General features: G+C 43.3%; 1 protein-coding gene across 1 annotated transcript in view; it reads right to left on the reverse strand.

Annotated features, from left to right (window-relative positions):
• The window catches only part of RGS22 (regulator of G protein signaling 22), a 189,938-nt gene that overhangs the window by 70,770 nt on the left and 99,558 nt on the right, over positions 1 to 19,610 (reverse strand). The window contains exons 9-13 of the mRNA XM_069731649.1: positions 13,133 to 13,294; positions 8,431 to 8,611; positions 7,327 to 7,475; positions 5,484 to 5,595; positions 225 to 347 (exon numbers count right to left, since the gene is read on the reverse strand). Coding sequence (XP_069587750.1) covers positions 225 to 347; positions 5,484 to 5,595; positions 7,327 to 7,475; positions 8,431 to 8,611; positions 13,133 to 13,294 — 727 coding nt within the window. The remainder of the gene's footprint in view (positions 1 to 224; positions 348 to 5,483; positions 5,596 to 7,326; positions 7,476 to 8,430; positions 8,612 to 13,132; positions 13,295 to 19,610) is intronic.

A 19,610-nucleotide genomic window follows, 5' to 3' on the forward strand; every position in this document is an offset into this window, starting at 1 on the left:
AAGAAGGTCACGGTGGATAAATAAGAACACAACATTCAGACCAACAAAGCGTACTCAATCATTTTCATGATTTATCATAGTCTTGGGCTTATATCCATGATCTGTCTCCATAATAATGAGACACAGTGTTCTCGACCAGGATACTCATGTACTGGTACAACCTGCTACGCGTTTACCTAATGTCTAATTACAAGAAGTTCTTTGCAAGCTCCTCTCCAGCATACCTTGTTCCCGGACTGCTCACAAAATGTTGTAAAGAAATAACCGGCACGAGAGTCGAGAAACATGGCTCGCAACATTTCTTCCATCTTGGAGCTCTTCAGTATACTGTAGTGTGTATCTGCACTCTATAAACAAGCAAAACACCATAATTTATCTGTGGAAGAGCCTGGTCCTTTTCATTTTTATATTTTAACAATCTTCCAAATATTACGGGAGGTTCAATATCACAATACACAGTGTACACGAGACATATTCATGCCTGCAGATCTTTTGGGTAACAAGGCTTACAATCAAATTACCCAATTCATTTCAAGTATCATCCTAAACCAAAATAGTTAGAACATATACATTTTATAGATGTGTTAAAGTGTAACAGATACGGGCAAAGTGTGTGCCGTGGGCCACATAAGAGAGCAGTGAATACATTGGTGGAGGAGGGAAGCTTCATGGAAGAAATATCTTTGCACATCTTTTGGGTTTGCCGCATCGCTTGGGTCCTGTTGGAACCGGAACTCAAAGACTTTGTACCCATGAGGAGCTTATCATATTACTCGGTACTTTACAGACTATTTCCTGGAGTTTATTCTATTGGGGCCATCCAGGAGCACTGGTGCATTATGAAATGTTTCAAGGATGTTGTTTGGCTTGCCAGAAACTGGCTCCTTTTGTGGAGGGAGCCATAGGTTACGTTGTTTTCAAGCCCAAGATGCAGAAGTGGCCAAAAAGTAGTGACCTTGCTGCAACTCACTAAATGTGGTAACCCCATTGAATTTGGAAATTTTGCACAAACTTCATTTTCACTCAATGTCAGGACATTCATCTCTATTCTGGACCATTTAGCTGGGTAAAGTGAAGATTTTTTTTAACATTCATATCAGATGTATGGACCATATCGACAGCACATATGGTGATATGGTGCCCTTATGGTGTGACCTTCTAGACGTCTAGGGAGGGTGTTTGACTATTAGGTGTCACCTCCGGCAGATGAGCAGACACTGATTTTAGCTTTGAACAACACAGGGAGCGAAAGAGTTGGTGTGGCCCCTTGGGGTCCAGTCGCAACAGAGATGCTGCTCCTCACCCAGAGGTGTGGTATCCCACTCTCAGGTAAGGAGGGAGCACTACCCAGGACTCTAACACTCACATCCAACACACACTAGTTTAGTCGGGGCACCTGGGCGTACCCTTAGGGAGGAAGGTCTCAACCCAGGCTGGATAGGAATGGGTGTTGGGAGTGGGTGGGCTAGGTACAGTAGGGGAGGAGCTAATTAGGAGGGCAAGTTAGTCAGATTGTGAGAGGACGAAGAAGCAGTAAGATGTGCTAAGAAGGAGCTCCCTGATAGAGGGGGCTAGAGAGAAATTGTGAGAGACGTGGAGCTGAGCAGACATGAGGGTCTGCAGCTCCTGACAGCCTGAAGAGAGAATTGAGAGGGAGAGATTGAAGTAAGCTCCCAGAAGGACAGAACAGGTCCTAGGGGCACAGGAAGTGCAGAAGTATCCAGACATATAGGGACCAGGTCACAGCTAGGGGACAAGCCTCAACTTAGTGGAAAACTTCAAGTTCAGCTAAGAAACTGGAGGCTGTGGCTTTTGCAAGAAGCACAGCCACATCCACCCATACTTTGCCAAAAAGGCAGCCTTATAGAATCCAGGGGACTCAGAGAATGTCACCCGACCAGGTTCGTGGCTGCTGGCTTGGGACACTGTGGTTAGGCGCTGGGCAGGAGAAGTGGAAAGCCAGTGTAGTAAGACGGCCAGAGAAAGGCATATGAAAGGAGTCCTGGAAAGGTGCATCCCAATCTATCTGGGAGTTTGTTGGACCACTGACTTGGAGAACACAGCATCTGGCTAGCGTTTGTGGACTGGAGAACTGTGAGTAAAAGTGGAAACTGCACCTTACTGTGTCTTTGCATTATTTCTACAACACCTGCCCGGCCTACCACAACCACCATCATGTCATCATTTATTTATACAGTTGCCCTGGGATTTAGCTCTACCTGTGGAGAGCTGTATCAACTCTGCTGCATCACCATCAGCCCCAGCGGACTCTGAAGCAGCGTCGGCTAACACCTTTAATGCCGAGTACCACAGGTGGTGTCACGAACAAATCCCCATTTCCCATAAACTTTATTTCCCCCTTTATTTCAACTTTAATTGGATGCCCAGGGCCACGGACCCGATCACTGCTGCCGTGACCACATCCCCTTTAAGAACTGTCTGACCCGGCCTGAGTACCCCACTGCCCTTGGGGGCGCTCCATTGGTAGCAGCACAGGGGGAAACCAATTAGGCAATTTTTGCCTAAGGATCTATTTACTCTGCATGAATATCATGAATGAGCATTTCTAGGAATTGCTTGTTTCATGATCATCATAATTAATAAACAGGCAGCCGATCACCTTGTTTGTTCAGTGAAATTATCTTTTGGTCTGCTTAAAAAAATCAATCATTGTTCTCGGCAGCGCATCATGCTGCTGAGAATAATGGCAGCCTATGCGCACTGAAGGTTCAGTGCACATCTGCGGTCGGCAAACAAGTAGCTGATCGGTGGTCATTTAGTGCCACTGATCGGCTAATGTAAGTGGGCCTTTCCACTTCTTGTGTCTTTCTGGTCTGTGGTAATGGGGACACGTTTCATAGTTTCATGGTTATTAAGCTTGAAGGTAAACCGAAGCCCATCGAGTTCAGAGAGTGCTTACCAAAAACTGTATCATTGGGCAATATTTTTGTGGCATGCTTCAGTGTTGGGTACTTTGATAAATAATAATACTTTGGTAATTATACACTTTGGCAATAATAAAAAAAAAGAAAAATTATATAAGCCAAACCAAGAGTTTCTTCCATAAAAACTTACTTCCTCCAACGAGGAGTAACATATGTCCTTAACCTCTGATTTCCACAAGTTGTTCTCTAGCACTACAGTTACAAACTAGTCCTGCTTAGCTCTAATTGATGAAAAACACTTGTGATGTGATACCCCCGCCGTTTAGATTTTTTTTTTCCCAGGGTGTACTCTAATTTTTAAGAAAATGAAGTCACTCAGAAGATATTAAAAGTCAAGAACAAAGCTGCAAACAATCTTAACTTCCCTGACGTACATACACTTCTGGGTGAAAATACTTAGCACAAAAATTTGTAATGTAATTTTTTTTTTTTCTTGGAAGGCCTAAATCCAGATTAAGAAACTGATGGAATGAAATTTTACTTGGGGATGGATTATTTGTACTGGCAAAGAGTTTATTTGTAGTACATTCAACTAATCCTATGAGGTCATGAGTTGAATACTAATGTTTGTATTGAAAAGAGTCTCAGCACAGTTGTCAGGGGGACACGTCCGTGGCACAAGACCAGAGTAGCAGCATATGCTAGTAACGTATGGAACCTGGGCTAGAACTCCCACCCTGGCAGTGTTCTTACAATCTCAAGAAGACAGTCATCGCTTCCCGAGACCCCCATAATCCATCTTTAAGCATTTTGGATTTATAACAAGCTGTATAAGCCTCCAACTATTTACACACAATCCTGTTACAATTACTAATTGCTGATGGAACGAAAAGTCTCATATTCCAAGAATGCTCAATCAATACCAAAAGTTTAGAAGACTTGGTTTACTCTTGTCTTTAGATCTTCCCTTTTTTTACACTATTTTAAGGCTGCATTTCCCGGATGGCTTGGGACAGCCCCTGGTGTAAAAGTCAGATAGAAATTATTTATTCTTAAAAGACCTAAAAAAAATATATATATATTGTAGCATGTTGCGCTATTTTTCTCATAAAAATGATGGAATTTGTGATGAAGGCTTTCACCCAGATATGAGCACATTGTTTTTCTTGGTGTTTTGGACAGTAACCCAATTTATATTAACCCCTTCACACAAAAGGATGTAACTGTACATCAAGATTGCAAGTAGAGTTGAGCAAATTTCTTTGGGTCCCCACTTATTCGGCAAGCTATAGCGCTTACTGAATAAGCTGTAGAGGGAACCCAGATAGATGGAGCACGCCGGCTGATCGGTGCCGCAGCTGCAAGTGTCGCGGCTGTGTCACTGTCACAGCACATGCATGGAGAGCCTGTGTGTTGGGTTCTCCATGCATGTGCTGTGACAGTGACAGTCGCGACACATGCAGCTACGGCGCCGATCAGCTGATCAGCCGGCGCGCTCCATGTATCCAGGCTCTACAGCTTGTTCGGCAAGCACTATAGCTTGCCAAATAAGCGGGGACCCGAAGAAATTCGCTCATCTCTAATTGCAAGTGATTTCCCGCAATATGACAACAGTTGTCGGGTTGAGGAGTCGTGGCACTGCCATTAGCAGCAGGAGCTCGCTGTTATGCACCGTTGAGCTCCTATTGCATGTCAGTTAAATTCTTAATGCATGTGCTGGGACCGGACTTAGCACCAATCCCAGAACTTTAACCCATCAGATGCTGCTGACTGTAGTGACAGTAGCAAGTGAGGAATTGAACAAAATGAGATCACTCCATTTGCCAGCCGATCGATACCTCCGGAGTGCGATTGTGGGTTGTCGATGGTTGCTATCAAGCAGGAATAACATTAGCCGCTGTGTGTGTCATTAGCCTCTGTCTATCAGCTCTCACCGGGTCAGGGTCTGATAGGTTAGATAATACACTGAACAATACAAAATCAAAGGATCACATGTTCAAGTCCCCATTTGGGACCAATAAGTGTTGTAAAAATAAGTTTTAAGTGTAAAAAAAAAAAATTTAAAAAAATCATCTTCCAGTTTTAATAATAAAAAAATGGTTAGGTAATTATAAAAAAAAAAATACTGAATCCATAGAAATAACACATATTTGGTATTGCGGCATTCGTAATGACTGTACTATAAAACACCATTTTAGATAAGTACTGTAAAATGAAAAAATTATGCTAGAACTGCTTTGCTCTTAATCTTTCCTAAAAAAATGAAGAAAAAATTATTAAAAAATATATCTACAGCACAAAGGAAAATAAATTAATAAAATAAATTACTTATTTACAAACTGTGTGTCTTTAAAGGGACTCTGTCACCTGAATTTGGAGGGAACAATTTTCAGCCACAGGGGCGGGGTTTTCGGGTGTTTGATTCACCCTTTCCTTACCCGCTGGCTTCATGCTAGCTGCAATATTGGATTGAAGTTCATTCTCTGTCCTCCGTAGTACATACCTGCACAAGGCAATCTTGCCTTGCGCAGGCGTGTACTATAGACAGAGTCCCTTTAAGCAGACAAAAAGCACACATGTTCTTAAGGGTGTACTCACTGATACAGCATCTTCTTCCACATCAGTACGATGAGACTTTGGTCTGTCTTTTTCTGTGTCAACATTTGTCCATTCAGTTTCTGGCCTGAGGCTTATTGGTATTATTTGTGTCCTAATAAAAAAAATATATGAGCATCCCTATAAGATAATCTGTCACATACTTAACGTGAAGCAATGTACTCAGTCTTAGGCTGAAATTCATTATTCACCTTATGCAAGAAAAGTATGACATACAAGTTGAAAATTGTTGTGTGCATTTGTAGGCCAGAGGAGAATATCGAATTGATTTGCAGGTCCCTGGTCCAGCTGCCAGGTCAGTGTTCTGTAGATGCTGGACTGGAGCCCTGTGAACCGTCTCCTACCTGGCGGAATCCAGAGTTCCTCTTTTTATGTGCCGGCTTGGCACGATATACTGTAGAGATGTGATGCACACAGGACAGATAGTCAAAAGAGGAGTTGTGGATGCCGGCAAATAGGAGGAGGTCCACAGGGCTCCTGTCCAGCAAGCACAGAATACTGATGTGGTCACTGGCCTGGGGTCCTGAGAATTTATTTACTCCACTCTATAACAATTCTGTTATTTTCACGCAAAGTTAGTGGACCTAAGCTGGCGTGGTATGACCTACTACTGCCTGACAGATTCAATATAAGGCCATGATCGGAGTACATTTTCTCACTTTGGTGCACAGGCGACCAAAAGATGCCCTAAATTACCAGTAATTAGTCTGATTTGTTGCCCCCCAACTCAATGACAAACAGTGAGATAGTCCCAATTTCTTGGCCGATACAATGCCTACTGTGAAGTAGAGGGTCCCTTGGGTTGCAACACGTTTAAGATTAAATTGAGGAATGTAAGTTAAGGGACCCCCTCATATTCACCCATTAACCCATGTAGAGCAATCTGGATTTTACAGTATTAAGGGACCCTCAGATAGTTATCTATTAAACCATGTGTGGCGATCTGGATTTGGTAGGTGGGTGTACCCTAGGCACAACCACAGAGTAATCTTTGTGGGCTAACAGATGATGGACAGCAAGATCCAAAATGTGATTAATCAATCAAGATCAGGAAAGATGGGGTCAGGGCAGGTAGACTTCACTCAATACAGTGGACTAGTAGGAGGTCAGGGCAGGCAGTTGACAAAAATCAAGACACAAGTTGAGTTAATAAAGAAAATAAAAAATATAAGAACACTTACGAACAAGCAAATTGACATGGGGGAGGGTAGTAAAAGTATCCTGGGTCAGTTGCACACTGATTGGAAAAGACAGACTTTGGCAGTACCATAGGTTTTTGTCAAAAACAGTGCTAGTGGCCACATGAAAGCAGCAGAAGACCAGGAGAGTGGGAGGATGAGGACTGATGACACATGGGGCCACTCAGATGCGCTTGTAGCAGATTGTGAAATAGATGTTGTCCCAGAATGATATACATCTACTCTGATAGGTCAGCTTTTCAAAATCAATTTCGTGTTGTAGGTGTATAAAGCAGCTTAGAACCATGTTCAGGTCCACTCTGCATCACAGATACTTCTTTTATGGACAATATGGCACAGGTATAAAGGTAACTCTGTACGGTAGGGAATAGTCACAAGGAGATACAACACTGTAGATACCTTCTCGACCTTGCATGTGCACAATTAGATGTGATCACTGCTTTTTGGAAGAAATTAGTGGAATAATTGATGTCATTATAGCTGAACACTCAAAGAACACAGTATATAGATCTCAGTAATCTGAGGAGTGTTGCATTTATTTCTATGCTCCCAAGGATGAAGCTGCTGAATAGCCAGTGGCTCCCAGAGCTAGCCACCATGTTGTCAGATAAAGGACAGTAATTCACCTGTGTTTATTAGCCTGTGTGGCACTGCCAGGAAGGCTCCTTATTTGTCTCTTCTGCGGCAATAAATTTGCAGATATCAGTCGACCAGACATTCGAGGTGAAGCGGCACTTTTGATCACTTTAGGATATGCTTGATTCTTCTTGGGCGCCTGTAAAAAAAATTACTATTAGCATATTACAAAGCAATATATGAAAGTTTACTAGCAAACGTGCTGTTCCCAGCTATTTTTACAGCATAGTGCCTCGACAGACACATATTTTGGTAATGGAGTGGATGCTTCCTTACTATTGACCATTGTCATAAACTTACTTGGCTCTACTCCTGTTGCAAGCGTCTGTCAGGCACTGCCACTTCAGTCTCTGCTACGTAGCTAGCAGAAAAACTGCATGGCAAGCATGATGTGGGTGCGTATGAATAAGTATAAATAAAATATATATATTGTGTATGTATATATATATATATACAGTATATATATATATATATATATGTGTGTGTATATATATATATATATATATATATATATATATATAATATAGACTGAAGTGGTGGCATCTGACAGAGGTGTATTTGGTGCAGGAGCAGAGCCAGGAAAACTTATAAAAACTGTGAAAGCTAAGGAAGCTGCCTCTATTTAATACATTACACCAGTTAATTTTGGCTAATAGTATATTGGTAAAATTCATAGTGAATGTTATGAGTTATGCGAATAAAAATCTAAATGAAATGTCACTGCACAACTGTAAGCATAATCATCAATATGGAGATAGCTGCTTTAGTCTGAAGTCAACAGTCTCTGCGCTTCCTCGTTAACAAAGATGCTAACGAGCAGGTAAAGATAACTGCCCCTTACTTAGATTAGTCATTTTTATCAGTGTATGGGACAATGAAAATGTAATATTTCAATGCCATCTCCGTAATAATCCATGTTCAAAACAATCGACGGTTATATCTGTGATCATGGAACAGAATTGTTTTTCTGGTTTCAAGTGCAGAGATTATTGGTCTTGGAAAGCCCTAGAAATGTAATATTGATTGATGATTTGTGATATTGAGATATTTTGTGTCTCATCAGCTAATATAAAACCAAATTTCAGTTCACCTACCGGAGAATTTGAGGTGGTAATACTTGGCATACAAGATTTGGGTCTGAGAGGTAGTAGGGTAATCGTCTGTGCAAAAGGGTCAGCATCTCTCTTTGGCCTCAGTTGGCGGTCACAACGTAGTTTGAGTTCAGTACCAACTTTATTAGCCAGTACAGAACTGGACAAACAAAATCGTGGACCCCTTAAAAATAAATTGAGATGTTTAAGCTAGTGAAGCAAAGCTTTATAACATATGCTCCTAAACAGTGAAATTGCAACACCTAAAAGGAAAAGTCATGGAATTATGGAAATCACAGGATGGATCGACATGATAATGATATGCAAATCCTGAAAAATTGTAAACAAAATATTCAAAACAGCTCAAGCATCGAGTATGAGAGCCATGTGGAGAAATTCCCACACGTACATGCCTTAGCTGCTGTCAATGAGATTATTAATGGTTGTCTGATGAATGTTCTGCCACGCTGAATGCACTTGGGCAGAAAATCATCAAGATCTGCTGCTGGCAGCTCCCTTTCTAATTGCCGACCAATTGCATTCCATACGTGCATGATGGAAAACAAGTCCGGGGATGCTGCAGGTCATGATAGCTAAGGTAGACCATACAGACTGCTTATAATTGTACCAGCAACATGAGGCCTGTCATTATTGAGTAAATAAATGACTCTTGGAACAGTTTGGAGAAATGACCGTACCACTGATTTCACGACTGCACAATTCTTTACTGCAAGTGAAACTGGATGTCACATTACAACCCTAAAATATTAGTGTCTACTACAAACAGAAGGTATTTGCATGAGATTGGGCTACGAGCCAGACATCCAGCTACAGGTGCTCCATTGACCTTATGCCATCACTCTCCATTGATATCATGATACAGAGCAAATTTCAATGGTGGTTGGAATAGCAGTCTATCCTGTTCAGTGATACGTCCCATTTTTGTCTTGGATGCAATGATAGCCAGGGATTGATATGGAGACCACGGGAGCAACACCATAAAGAGGCCTTTACAAGGAATTTCACACAAGTCCTACTTCCAGGATTACAGTGTGGGATGAAATAATGTAAGATAGCCGGACCCCTCTAGATTTCATTCCAGGTACACTAACAACTCAACGTTATATTGATCTGATGATAAAACCAGTAGTTCGGCCATTTCTCAAAAGTGTCTCTAGAGCCATCTTTAAATATGACAACCCCAGGCCGCATGGTACTTATGCCACAGTGAGAAGCCTGTAGCGTCGCTGGACTTTTCTTCCATTCAACACATCTGGAACGACATTGGTTGCAATTGCAAAATGAGCTGCCAGCAGCGGATCTTGGTGATTTGCTGCCCAAGTACATTCAGCGGCACAGAACATATCTCATACAACCTTTAATAGTCTCACTGAGACCGGGCAAAGCATGTAAGTTAAGTGGAGCTTGTAAGGAAAACACACACACGAGAGGACCGGGGGGGATACGGATATCACCCCGCCGTCACCAATCTGTGACGGAGCTTACACAGTCGCAGCTCCCTGGCGCCCCCTTACCCTCAGGTCAGTCAGGTAACCTTACCTAGGTTAAGTAGTCGCCAGAGAGGCTGCCCTGTCACATACTGGTTATCGGGGCACTCTGCAGTGATGGCGGTATATATATCACGGGTCCCAGGCCAGGAATATCTACTATATAAAGCTGAATGTGTGTATGTGTGTGTGTGTGTGTGTGTGTGTGTATGTGTGTGTGTATGTCCGGGATTGGCATCTGCACCGTCGCAGCTACAGCCACAAAATTTTGCACAGTCACATGTCTGGACCCCGAGAGCGTCATAGGCTATGTTGTGAGGTGAAATTTTAACCCTGCGCGTTCCAATTCACCAAACAATTTTGCCCCTATCTACATAATGGGGAAAAAAGTGAAAGGAAAAGTGTTGGAGGCGTCGCAGCTACAGAAACAAAATTTTGCACAGTCACACGTCTGGACCCTGAGAGCGTCATAGGCTACGTTGTGAGGTGAAATTTTAACCCCGCGCTTTCCAATTCACCAAACAATTTTGCCCCTATCTACATAATGGGGAAAAAAGTGAAAGGAAAAGTGTTGGAGGCGTCGCAGCTACAGAAACAAAATTTTGCACAGTCACACGTCTGGACCCTGAGCGCGTCATAGGCTACGTTGTAAGGTGAAATTTTAACTCCGCGCTTTCCAATTCACCAAACTATTTTTCCCCTATCTACATAATGGGGAAAAGTGAAAGGAAAAGTGTTGGAGGCAAATTGACAGCTGCCAGATGTGAACAAGGGGGACTTAAAGAGTGAGAGCGATGGCGCCAAAGAGTATATACCGTACAGTTGCTAAGGTGGGACCCCGACATGGGATACGCACCACACACGGGGATATGAACACACACACAAAATGCGCCACACACTACCACGTGCTTGAACACATATACCACCCTCAGCACACATTTCACCACACATACACCAACCTCGCCACATAAAAGTCGAAACACAAAAGTCGCCGCTCAAAACTCACCACGCGCAAAACTCGCCACATGCAAAAAATAGGCTCACGCAAACTCGCCACAAGTGCAAAACTCACCTCATGGAAAACTCGCCACACGCAAAACTTGCACATGCGGAAAAATTGCCACATGCACAAAATTTGCAACACATGCAAAAGTTGCCTCACACAAAACTTGCACATACTCAAAAGGCACCAGACATAAAACTCACCACGCGCAAAACTCGCCATGCGCAAAACTTGCTGCACACAACTTGCTACACTAACCTGTCACATGCAACTCGACACACAAAAAGTTGCTACACGCATGTTGCCACACAAAACTCATCTCACAAAAGTCGCTACATGCATGTCGCCACACACAACTCAACACACACAACTTGACAAACGAAACTCGCCCTAAAACACACACAAGTCTGGTATTAACCTTCAAAAATAAAAATCTGATTAATAAGCAGACAAACTACAAGAGCAACAAATGTACCATATAGGAAATATGGCAGCTGTCAGTCACATGACCTGTCTATTATGTGTATGTGTGAGCTAATATATACTGCCAGGGGGAGGGCTTCCTGTTGGCTGGGGATTTATCAGGCTACCAATTTATCTTACAAATACTGAGGTAAAAATACTGAGCAAATAACGTGTTAACGAGGTCTAATACAGGAGATCACACAGGTATATACTATATACAGGGGAGATGACACACAGATATATACTATATACAGGAGAGATGACACACAGGTATATTCTATATAAAGGAGGAGATGACATACAGGTACATACTATATACAGGAGGAGATGACATACAGGTATATACTATATACAGGAGGAGATGACACACAGGTATATACTATATACAGGAGCAGATTACCTACAGGTATATACTATATACAGGAGGAGATGACATACAGGTATATGCTATATATAGAAGATGACATACAGGTATATACTATATACAGGAGGAGTAGACACACAGATATATACTATATACAGGGGAGATGACACACAGGTATATACTATATACAGGAGGAGATGACATACAGGTATACTATATATAGAAGGAGATGACATACAGGTATATACTATATATAGGAGGAGATGACATACAGGTATATACTATATATAGGAGGAGATGACATACAGGTATATACTATATACAGGGGAGATGACACACAGCAGGTATATACTATATACAGGGGAGATGACATACAGGTATATACTATATACAGGAGATGACATACATGTGTATACTATATATAAGGGAGATGACAAACATGTATATACTGAGGTGAAAATGAGAGGTGTGAGGTGAAAATGAAAAGGTGTGAGTGCAAAATGAGAGGAGTGAGGGAAAATAGTGTAGTGATCGGAAAATGACAGATGTGAGGTCGAAATGACAAGTGTTAGGCGGGAATGAGAGGAGTGAGGGAGAAAATGAGATGTGTGAGGGAGAAAATGAGAGATGTGAGGGGGAAAATTAAAGATGTGATTGGGAAAATGAGAGGCGTGATGGGAAAATAAGAGAAGTGACGTGCTATAACTAACCACAGATATTTACTATGCCCAGGCAACGCCGGGCTCTTCAGCTAGTATATATATATATATATATATATATATATGTATATATATATATATATATATATATATATATATATATATATATATATATATATCCGGTCCATCACTGCCAGGATCCCCCAATAACACCAGAATGGTATGCTGCCACCAGTTCCTTGTTAGATATAAGCCCGATCCGTTAACAAGTTTATATCGGGTCAGAAACCAACCCCAGGTAGCATATAAGTACTAGCCGAACTCACAGACGTGGGAAATCGGGTTTCGAGATAAAAGAGCAGCCCAAAATTAATTGATAGTTTACATTTTGAAAGGCATACTAGAAGCTACAAATATATACAGAATATTATACAGATAATACAGCCAGAGGCACAGATAAAAAGTAAGGTATGGGTTGGGAATAGGAGTTAGCTGTAGGTGTCAAGTTACTCCATACTAAATAAATTGAGATATTTTTAACATTTTGTTCCTATTCTTTCATCATTTTCATATCATTAACATGTCTATCTAGCCTGTGATTTCCATAATTCCACAACTTTTTCATCTTGGTGTTGCAATTTCAACATTGAAGGGTGTAGGATGATACAAAAAATTATGAAGAGACTTGGTCATTGTCTGTTCTTACCAGTACAGGAGCAAAGGTTTTGTTATTTCACTCTGGACATTTTGTAGATGATTTTCATGCCACTGATTTGTATCTAGAAGGTTCAGTCTTGCCAGGACCTCAGCGTAAAGGTATTGGTCACCAGTTACCACCATGTACAGGTTTTTCATCTTGCTAAGATGACTTGAAAGAATTAATAACACTGTTTATGTCTCATTACGATATGTATGAGGACTTATTCAGACAAGCATATAAATCGGACGTGTAGTATCCCATAACTTTATTCCAGTATATTCGACATCTTACTTATATTTTATTACTGCTCTCACTGCTATAAACATTAAAGTGCACGACAACAGCTGTGATAAGATCCATGGGCATCTTCAGTTTTGTTCTTTATGTGCTCCTTTACATGGTTATATCCATTTTCACAAATGGGTATTGTTGGCTAGTACTTGGAAATAAAACCAATTCTGCAGTTTACTTATTAAAATTTGCAGCCTTTTTTAAGACATTAACACTTGTCTTTTGTTTACCATTGACTGCAGGTTTATGTCCCCTAGTGAGGTTATAAAATGTAAAAATAAAAAAGTATTACTTTTTTTTTTCAAAATATATATATATAAAAAAAAAGTTTGAATAACTCTTTCTTTCTTAGTACAAAAATAAAGAAATACAAAAATATAAAAAGAAACATATTTGGTATTGCCACTCCATAGAAGTCCACTCTGTGAAAATAAAACAGTAGTTATCCCATACAATAAACATCATAAAGAAAAAAATTATATAATAATTGCGTTTTTTTGCTCATTGTGTGGAGAATTCATCCCGACACCCTTTTTGAAGGCTTCTTGTATTAATGTATCAGAAAAACCTGTTTTATATGTGATTTTACATGTACTGTGCTCTGCAGCACTCTGTTAGGCCGGGTCACACTTGCGTGTGGCTGGTCTGCGTATGGCTGCGTAGTTCCTCCCTTAAAGGGAGGGTGCCGTGATTTTAGTTTTTGTATTAATAATTATTGATTATATAATCAATTATTTTTAATACAAAAGTAAATGTAGTACTTTAATACTTTTTTATTTATTCATTTTTACTTTTGCCACTGGAGGCCGCCATTTTCATTAGTGTGGGTGTAAGTGTCTGGACACGACACTTGCACACCTCACTTACGGCAGCCATGGGCATAGGAGCCAACAGTCGGGCTCCGACCGCTTCTCCTGCCTCTCACCGCTTCTCCTGCCTCTCAGCTGTGACTTGGCCACGCCCACTGGGCTGCTACGTCACAGCTGTGAGAGGAGATCGCGGCCATTTTGTTTTTTATTTTCCTCTGTCATCGCACACACAGCTCAGTGTGTGCGATCATAGCAGGAGCTGCCAGGGAGAAGATGCTGCTGGGAGCGAGGGTGGGGGTGAGTATCTGCAGCCAGGAGCTGTGATTGCAGCCTGTACTTAGTGTTACAGCACAGGCTGCAATCACCGCTCACTGCCGTTCAGAGCAGAGCAGGGAGATCGTCACACTGCTCTGCCCTGAACATGATTCAGCACTTCCTGGGAGAGGACTGAAGGTAAGTACAGAGTTTTTATTTTCTTATGCATCTACCACTGCTACCTGCCCCTATATACCACTGCTACTAGCCCCTATATACCACTGCTACTAGCCCCTATATACCACTGCTACCTGCCCCTATATACCACTGCTACTAGCCCCTATATACCACTGCTACCAGCCACTATATACCACTGCTACTAGCCCCTATATACCACTGCTACTAGCCCCTATATACCACTGCTACCAGCCCCTATATACCACTGCTACTAGCCCCTATATACCACTGCTACTAGCCCCTATATACCACTGCTACCAGCCCCTATATACCACTGCTACCAGCCACTATATACCACTGCTACTAGCCCCTATATACCACTGCTACCTGCCCCTATATACCACTGCTACCTGCCCCTATATACCACTTCTACCAGCCACTATATACCACTGCTACCAGCCACTATATACCACCGCTACCAGCCACTATATACCACTGCTACCAGCCACTATATACCACTGCTGCCTGCCTCTATATACCATCTACCACTGCTGCCTGCCTCTATATACCATCTACGACTGCTGCCTGCCTCTATATACCACCTACCACTGCTGCCTGCCTCTATATACCATCTACCACTGCTGCCTGCCTCTATATACCATCTACGACTGCTGCCTGCCTCTATATACCATCTACCACTGCTGCCTGCCTCTATATACCATCTACCACTGCTGCCTGCCTCTATATACATCTACCACTGCTACCTGCCTCTATATACATCTATCACTGCTGCCTGCCTCTATATACCATCTACCACTGCTGCCTGCCTCTATATACCATCTACCACTGCTGCCTGCCTCTATATACATCTACCACTGCTACCTGCCTCTATATACATCTACCACTGCTGCCTACCTCTATATACCATCTACCACTGCTGCCTGCCTCTATATACCATCTACCACTGCTGCCTGCCTCTATATACCATCTACCACTGCTACCTCTGTCCTGTGTAGCTAATCTAGTCTTGTGTAGCTAATCCTGTCCTGTGTACAGTATCACACAAGATAGGATTAGATACACGGCGCAGCACAGTATCACACAGGACAGGATTAGATACACGGCTCAGCAGTCAGTATCTAATCCTCTCCAATGCACTCCTCTCCCCCCTGCGTGTCTTTCCCCATTGTGGTTTATTATTTTTGTTGAGGGAGTCGAGGATTATGCGTTCGGTATGGTATAAAAAAGATTAATAAAGGACTTTATTCTGGCCGAGTCTTTATTTACAATACATGTGAGATCTATGTGGCGGCATTATGGGTGATCTATATGGCGGTATTATGTGAGAAGCATATGGTGGTATGTGAGAACACTGGCGGTATTATGTGTGATCTATATGGTGGTATGTGAGAACACTGGCGGTATTATGTGTGATCTATATGGCGGTATGTGAGAACACTGGTGGTATTATGTGTGATCTATATGGCGGTATGTGAGAACACTGGCGGTAATATGTGTGATCTATATGGTGGTATGTGAGAACACTGGCGGTATTATGTGTGATCTATCTGGCGGTATGTGAGAACACTGGCGGTATTATGTGTGATCTATATGGCGGTATGTGAGAACACTGGCGGTATTATGTGTGATCTATATGGTGGTATTATGTGAGAACTGTATGACAGTATTGTGTGATCTATTTGATAGTATTGTGTGTGATCTATATGACGGTATTATGCGAGAACACTATGGCAGTATTATCTTCAGAAAGCGGACCCATTCTATGGTGGTTCTGGCTGAGCACCTGCACGCGGGTCTGGGGTAATAGAGGGTAAAGCATGACCTCCAGTTAGGTGTAGTCAGGGGAGGGCTGGTGAGGTAGCTGAAGAGAGGGGTCTCATTTTTATCGTTACTATATGGCTACATTTCCTTCCCAGCGTCACCCCGGACTGCGCCTGTCGCCTCGCTTTCACACATTGCCAGGACAGGATGGGGAAGACAGGATCTGAGGAGGGGAATGGGGTCTGCATGCAAAGTCTGGATCAGACCAGGCCATCAATCCGCAGAAATGTTTCCTGGATTTCTGTGGAGCAGACGGTCCATCCATGTGTATAAAAGACAGCGCTCTATGTACAATCCCTGGCTGCTCCGCGCACCAAACAGGGGGCCCCTATAGACCAGCACACTGCTCTCCTGAAATACTCTGTGCTGCTGTCACCCTGCTCCCTCCACCACATATCTCCCAGAATCCTTTTGCTGCCTGCCATCCTTGGTGACTGTCTACTTGTCAGTATAAGGCTGCCTTCACACTAGCAGTATTTGGTCAGTATTTTACCTCAGGATTTGTAGCCAAAACCAGGAGTGGGTGATAAATGCAGAAGTGGTGCATATGTTTCTATTATACTTTTCCTCTATTTGTTCCACTCCTGGTTTTGGCTTACAAACAGGGCTGCCACTAGAAATTTTGGGGCCCCATACTGGCAAAATTTTCGGGGCCCCCTTGAGACTCCGCCCAGGCTCCACCCCAGCCCCGCCTCCAGGCTCCACCCCTCGAACTGTCCACAGTCCCACCGCTCTCTCTTGGAAAAACTCCACTTCTCACCAATCACACATTAACAGTTCCCATCACCAGATCACACATATAGCAGGCAGCTTTTGTTTTGGCCAAAAGATTTTTTAAGCCGCCACCATAACACAGTAGACACTTTTGGCCGGGCCCTACTCTGCTGTAACCTATTAAATATTTGTTAAAATATGCAAAACAATTTAGGTATATTTTTATTTATTTTTCAATTTTTAAAATGCCCAATAATATCACATAGAAGGAACAAATACCACAACACCATGACCAGATGACATATTACCACCACAGTGATCGAATAATATCACATACAAGGAACAAATACCACAACACCATGACCAGACCACATATTACCACCACAGTGATCGAATAATATCACATACAAGGAACAAATACCACAACACCATGTCCAGACCACATATTACCACCACATAGTGACTGAATACTACAATTCTGATCAGTAATTTTTAAAAAAGCACCATACTATCACCATAAGTGCCATTATACACAGGAGATCTGTAATTAGTATGCAGTGTCTGTGTACAGATAATATAGTGATCACTAGTGAAATTATACACAGGAGCTCTGTATACAGTGTATAGTGTCAGTGTATAGGTAACACACTGACTCACCAGTGACGTCTCTAGGTGAAGTCCTTCATCTTTCATCCAGCACAGACCGCCATCATTTCATCCAGCCAGGACTTCTCTCTGCAGGAAATAACACAGTTATCTCGAGCTCCGCTTGCAGAACACATTACTTAATTTTTCACAACTTCTACATTACACCACATGAAGAAGGCGACATAGTATCACTCTATACAGTAACAGGACCGCCCCCCATTTAAAACAGTATACTCAAAAAATAAAATAAATACATCACTGCAGTAATAATATCCCTAAATTAGCCCCTATGGTATTAATAATATCACCCAGCCTGGCCCCGTGTGTCTCATTCCTGGCGTCAGCCAGATATTCTCCCATCCTGCCCTCATGAGTATCCATTCTGCCCCATATGATCTCCTTATCCTGCCCCATATGATCGCCCCATCCTGCCCCATCTGTCTCCATCATATCCATCCTGCCCCATGATCCTGCACGATCTGTCTCCAATTCTGCCCCCAGTGTCTCCAATCATGCCCCATGTCTCCATTCTGCCCCCTATGTCTCCAACCATGCCCCCATGTCTGCAATCCTGACACTTGTCTCCAATCATGCCCCCTGTGTCTCCATTCTGCCCCATCTGTCTCCAGTCATGCCCCCATGTCTTTCATCCTGCCCCGTGTCTCCAATCATGCCCCGTATCTCCATTCTGCCCCGTGTCTCGCATTCTGCCCCTGGGTCTCACAGTCTGCCCCTGTGTCCAGCATTCTGCACCTGTCACTGTGTCCAGCATTCTGCCCCTGTCACTGTGTCCAGCATTTCTGCCCCACTGTGTCCAGCATTCTACCCCACTGTGTCCAGCATTCTGCCCCACTGTGTCCAGCATTCTGCCCCACTGTGTGTCCAGCATTCTGCCCCTGTGTGTCCACCATTCTGCCCCTGTGTGTCCACCATTCTGTCCCACTGTGTCCAGCATTTCTGCCCCACTGTCCAGCATTTCTGCCCCTGTGTGTCCAGCATTCTGCCCCACTGTGTCCAGCATTTCTGCCCCTGTGTGTGTCCACCATTCTGTCCCACTGTGTCCAGCATTTCTGCCCCTGTGTGTCCAGCATTCTGCCCCACTGTGTCCACCATTCTGCCCCTGTGTGTCCACCATTCTGCCCCACTGTGTCCAGCATTTCTGCCCCACTGTATCCAGCATTTCTGCCCCTGTGTGTCCACCATTCTGCCCCACTGTGTCCACCATTCTGCCCCACTGTGTCCAGCATTTCTGCCCCACTGTGTCCGGCATTTCTGCCCCTGTGTGTCCAGCATTTCTGCCCCACTGTGTCCGGCATTTCTGCCCCTGTGTGTCCACCATTCTGCCCCACTGTGTCCACCATTCTGCCCCTGTGTGTCCACCATTCTGCCCCACTGTGTCCAGCATTTCTGCCCCACTGTGTCCAGCATTTCTGCCCCTGTGTGTCCAGCATTTCTGCCCCTGTGTGTCCACCATTCTGCCCCTGTGTGTCCACCATTCTGCCCCACTGTGTCCAGCATTTCTGCCCCACTGTGTCCAGCATTTCTGCCCCTGTGTGTCCACCATTCTGCCCCACTGTGTCCACCATTCTGCCCCACTGTCCAGCATTTCTGCCCCTGTGTGTCCAGCATTCTGCCCCACTGTGTCCAGCATTTCTGCCCCTGTGTGTGTCCACCATTCTGTCCCACTGTGTCCAGCATTTCTGCCCCTGTGTGTCCAGCATTCTGCCCCACTGTGTCCACCATTCTGC

Source organism: Ranitomeya imitator, chromosome 6, assembly GCF_032444005.1.
Source record: "Ranitomeya imitator isolate aRanImi1 chromosome 6, aRanImi1.pri, whole genome shotgun sequence".
Classification (NCBI taxonomy): Eukaryota; Metazoa; Chordata; class Amphibia; order Anura; family Dendrobatidae; genus Ranitomeya; species Ranitomeya imitator.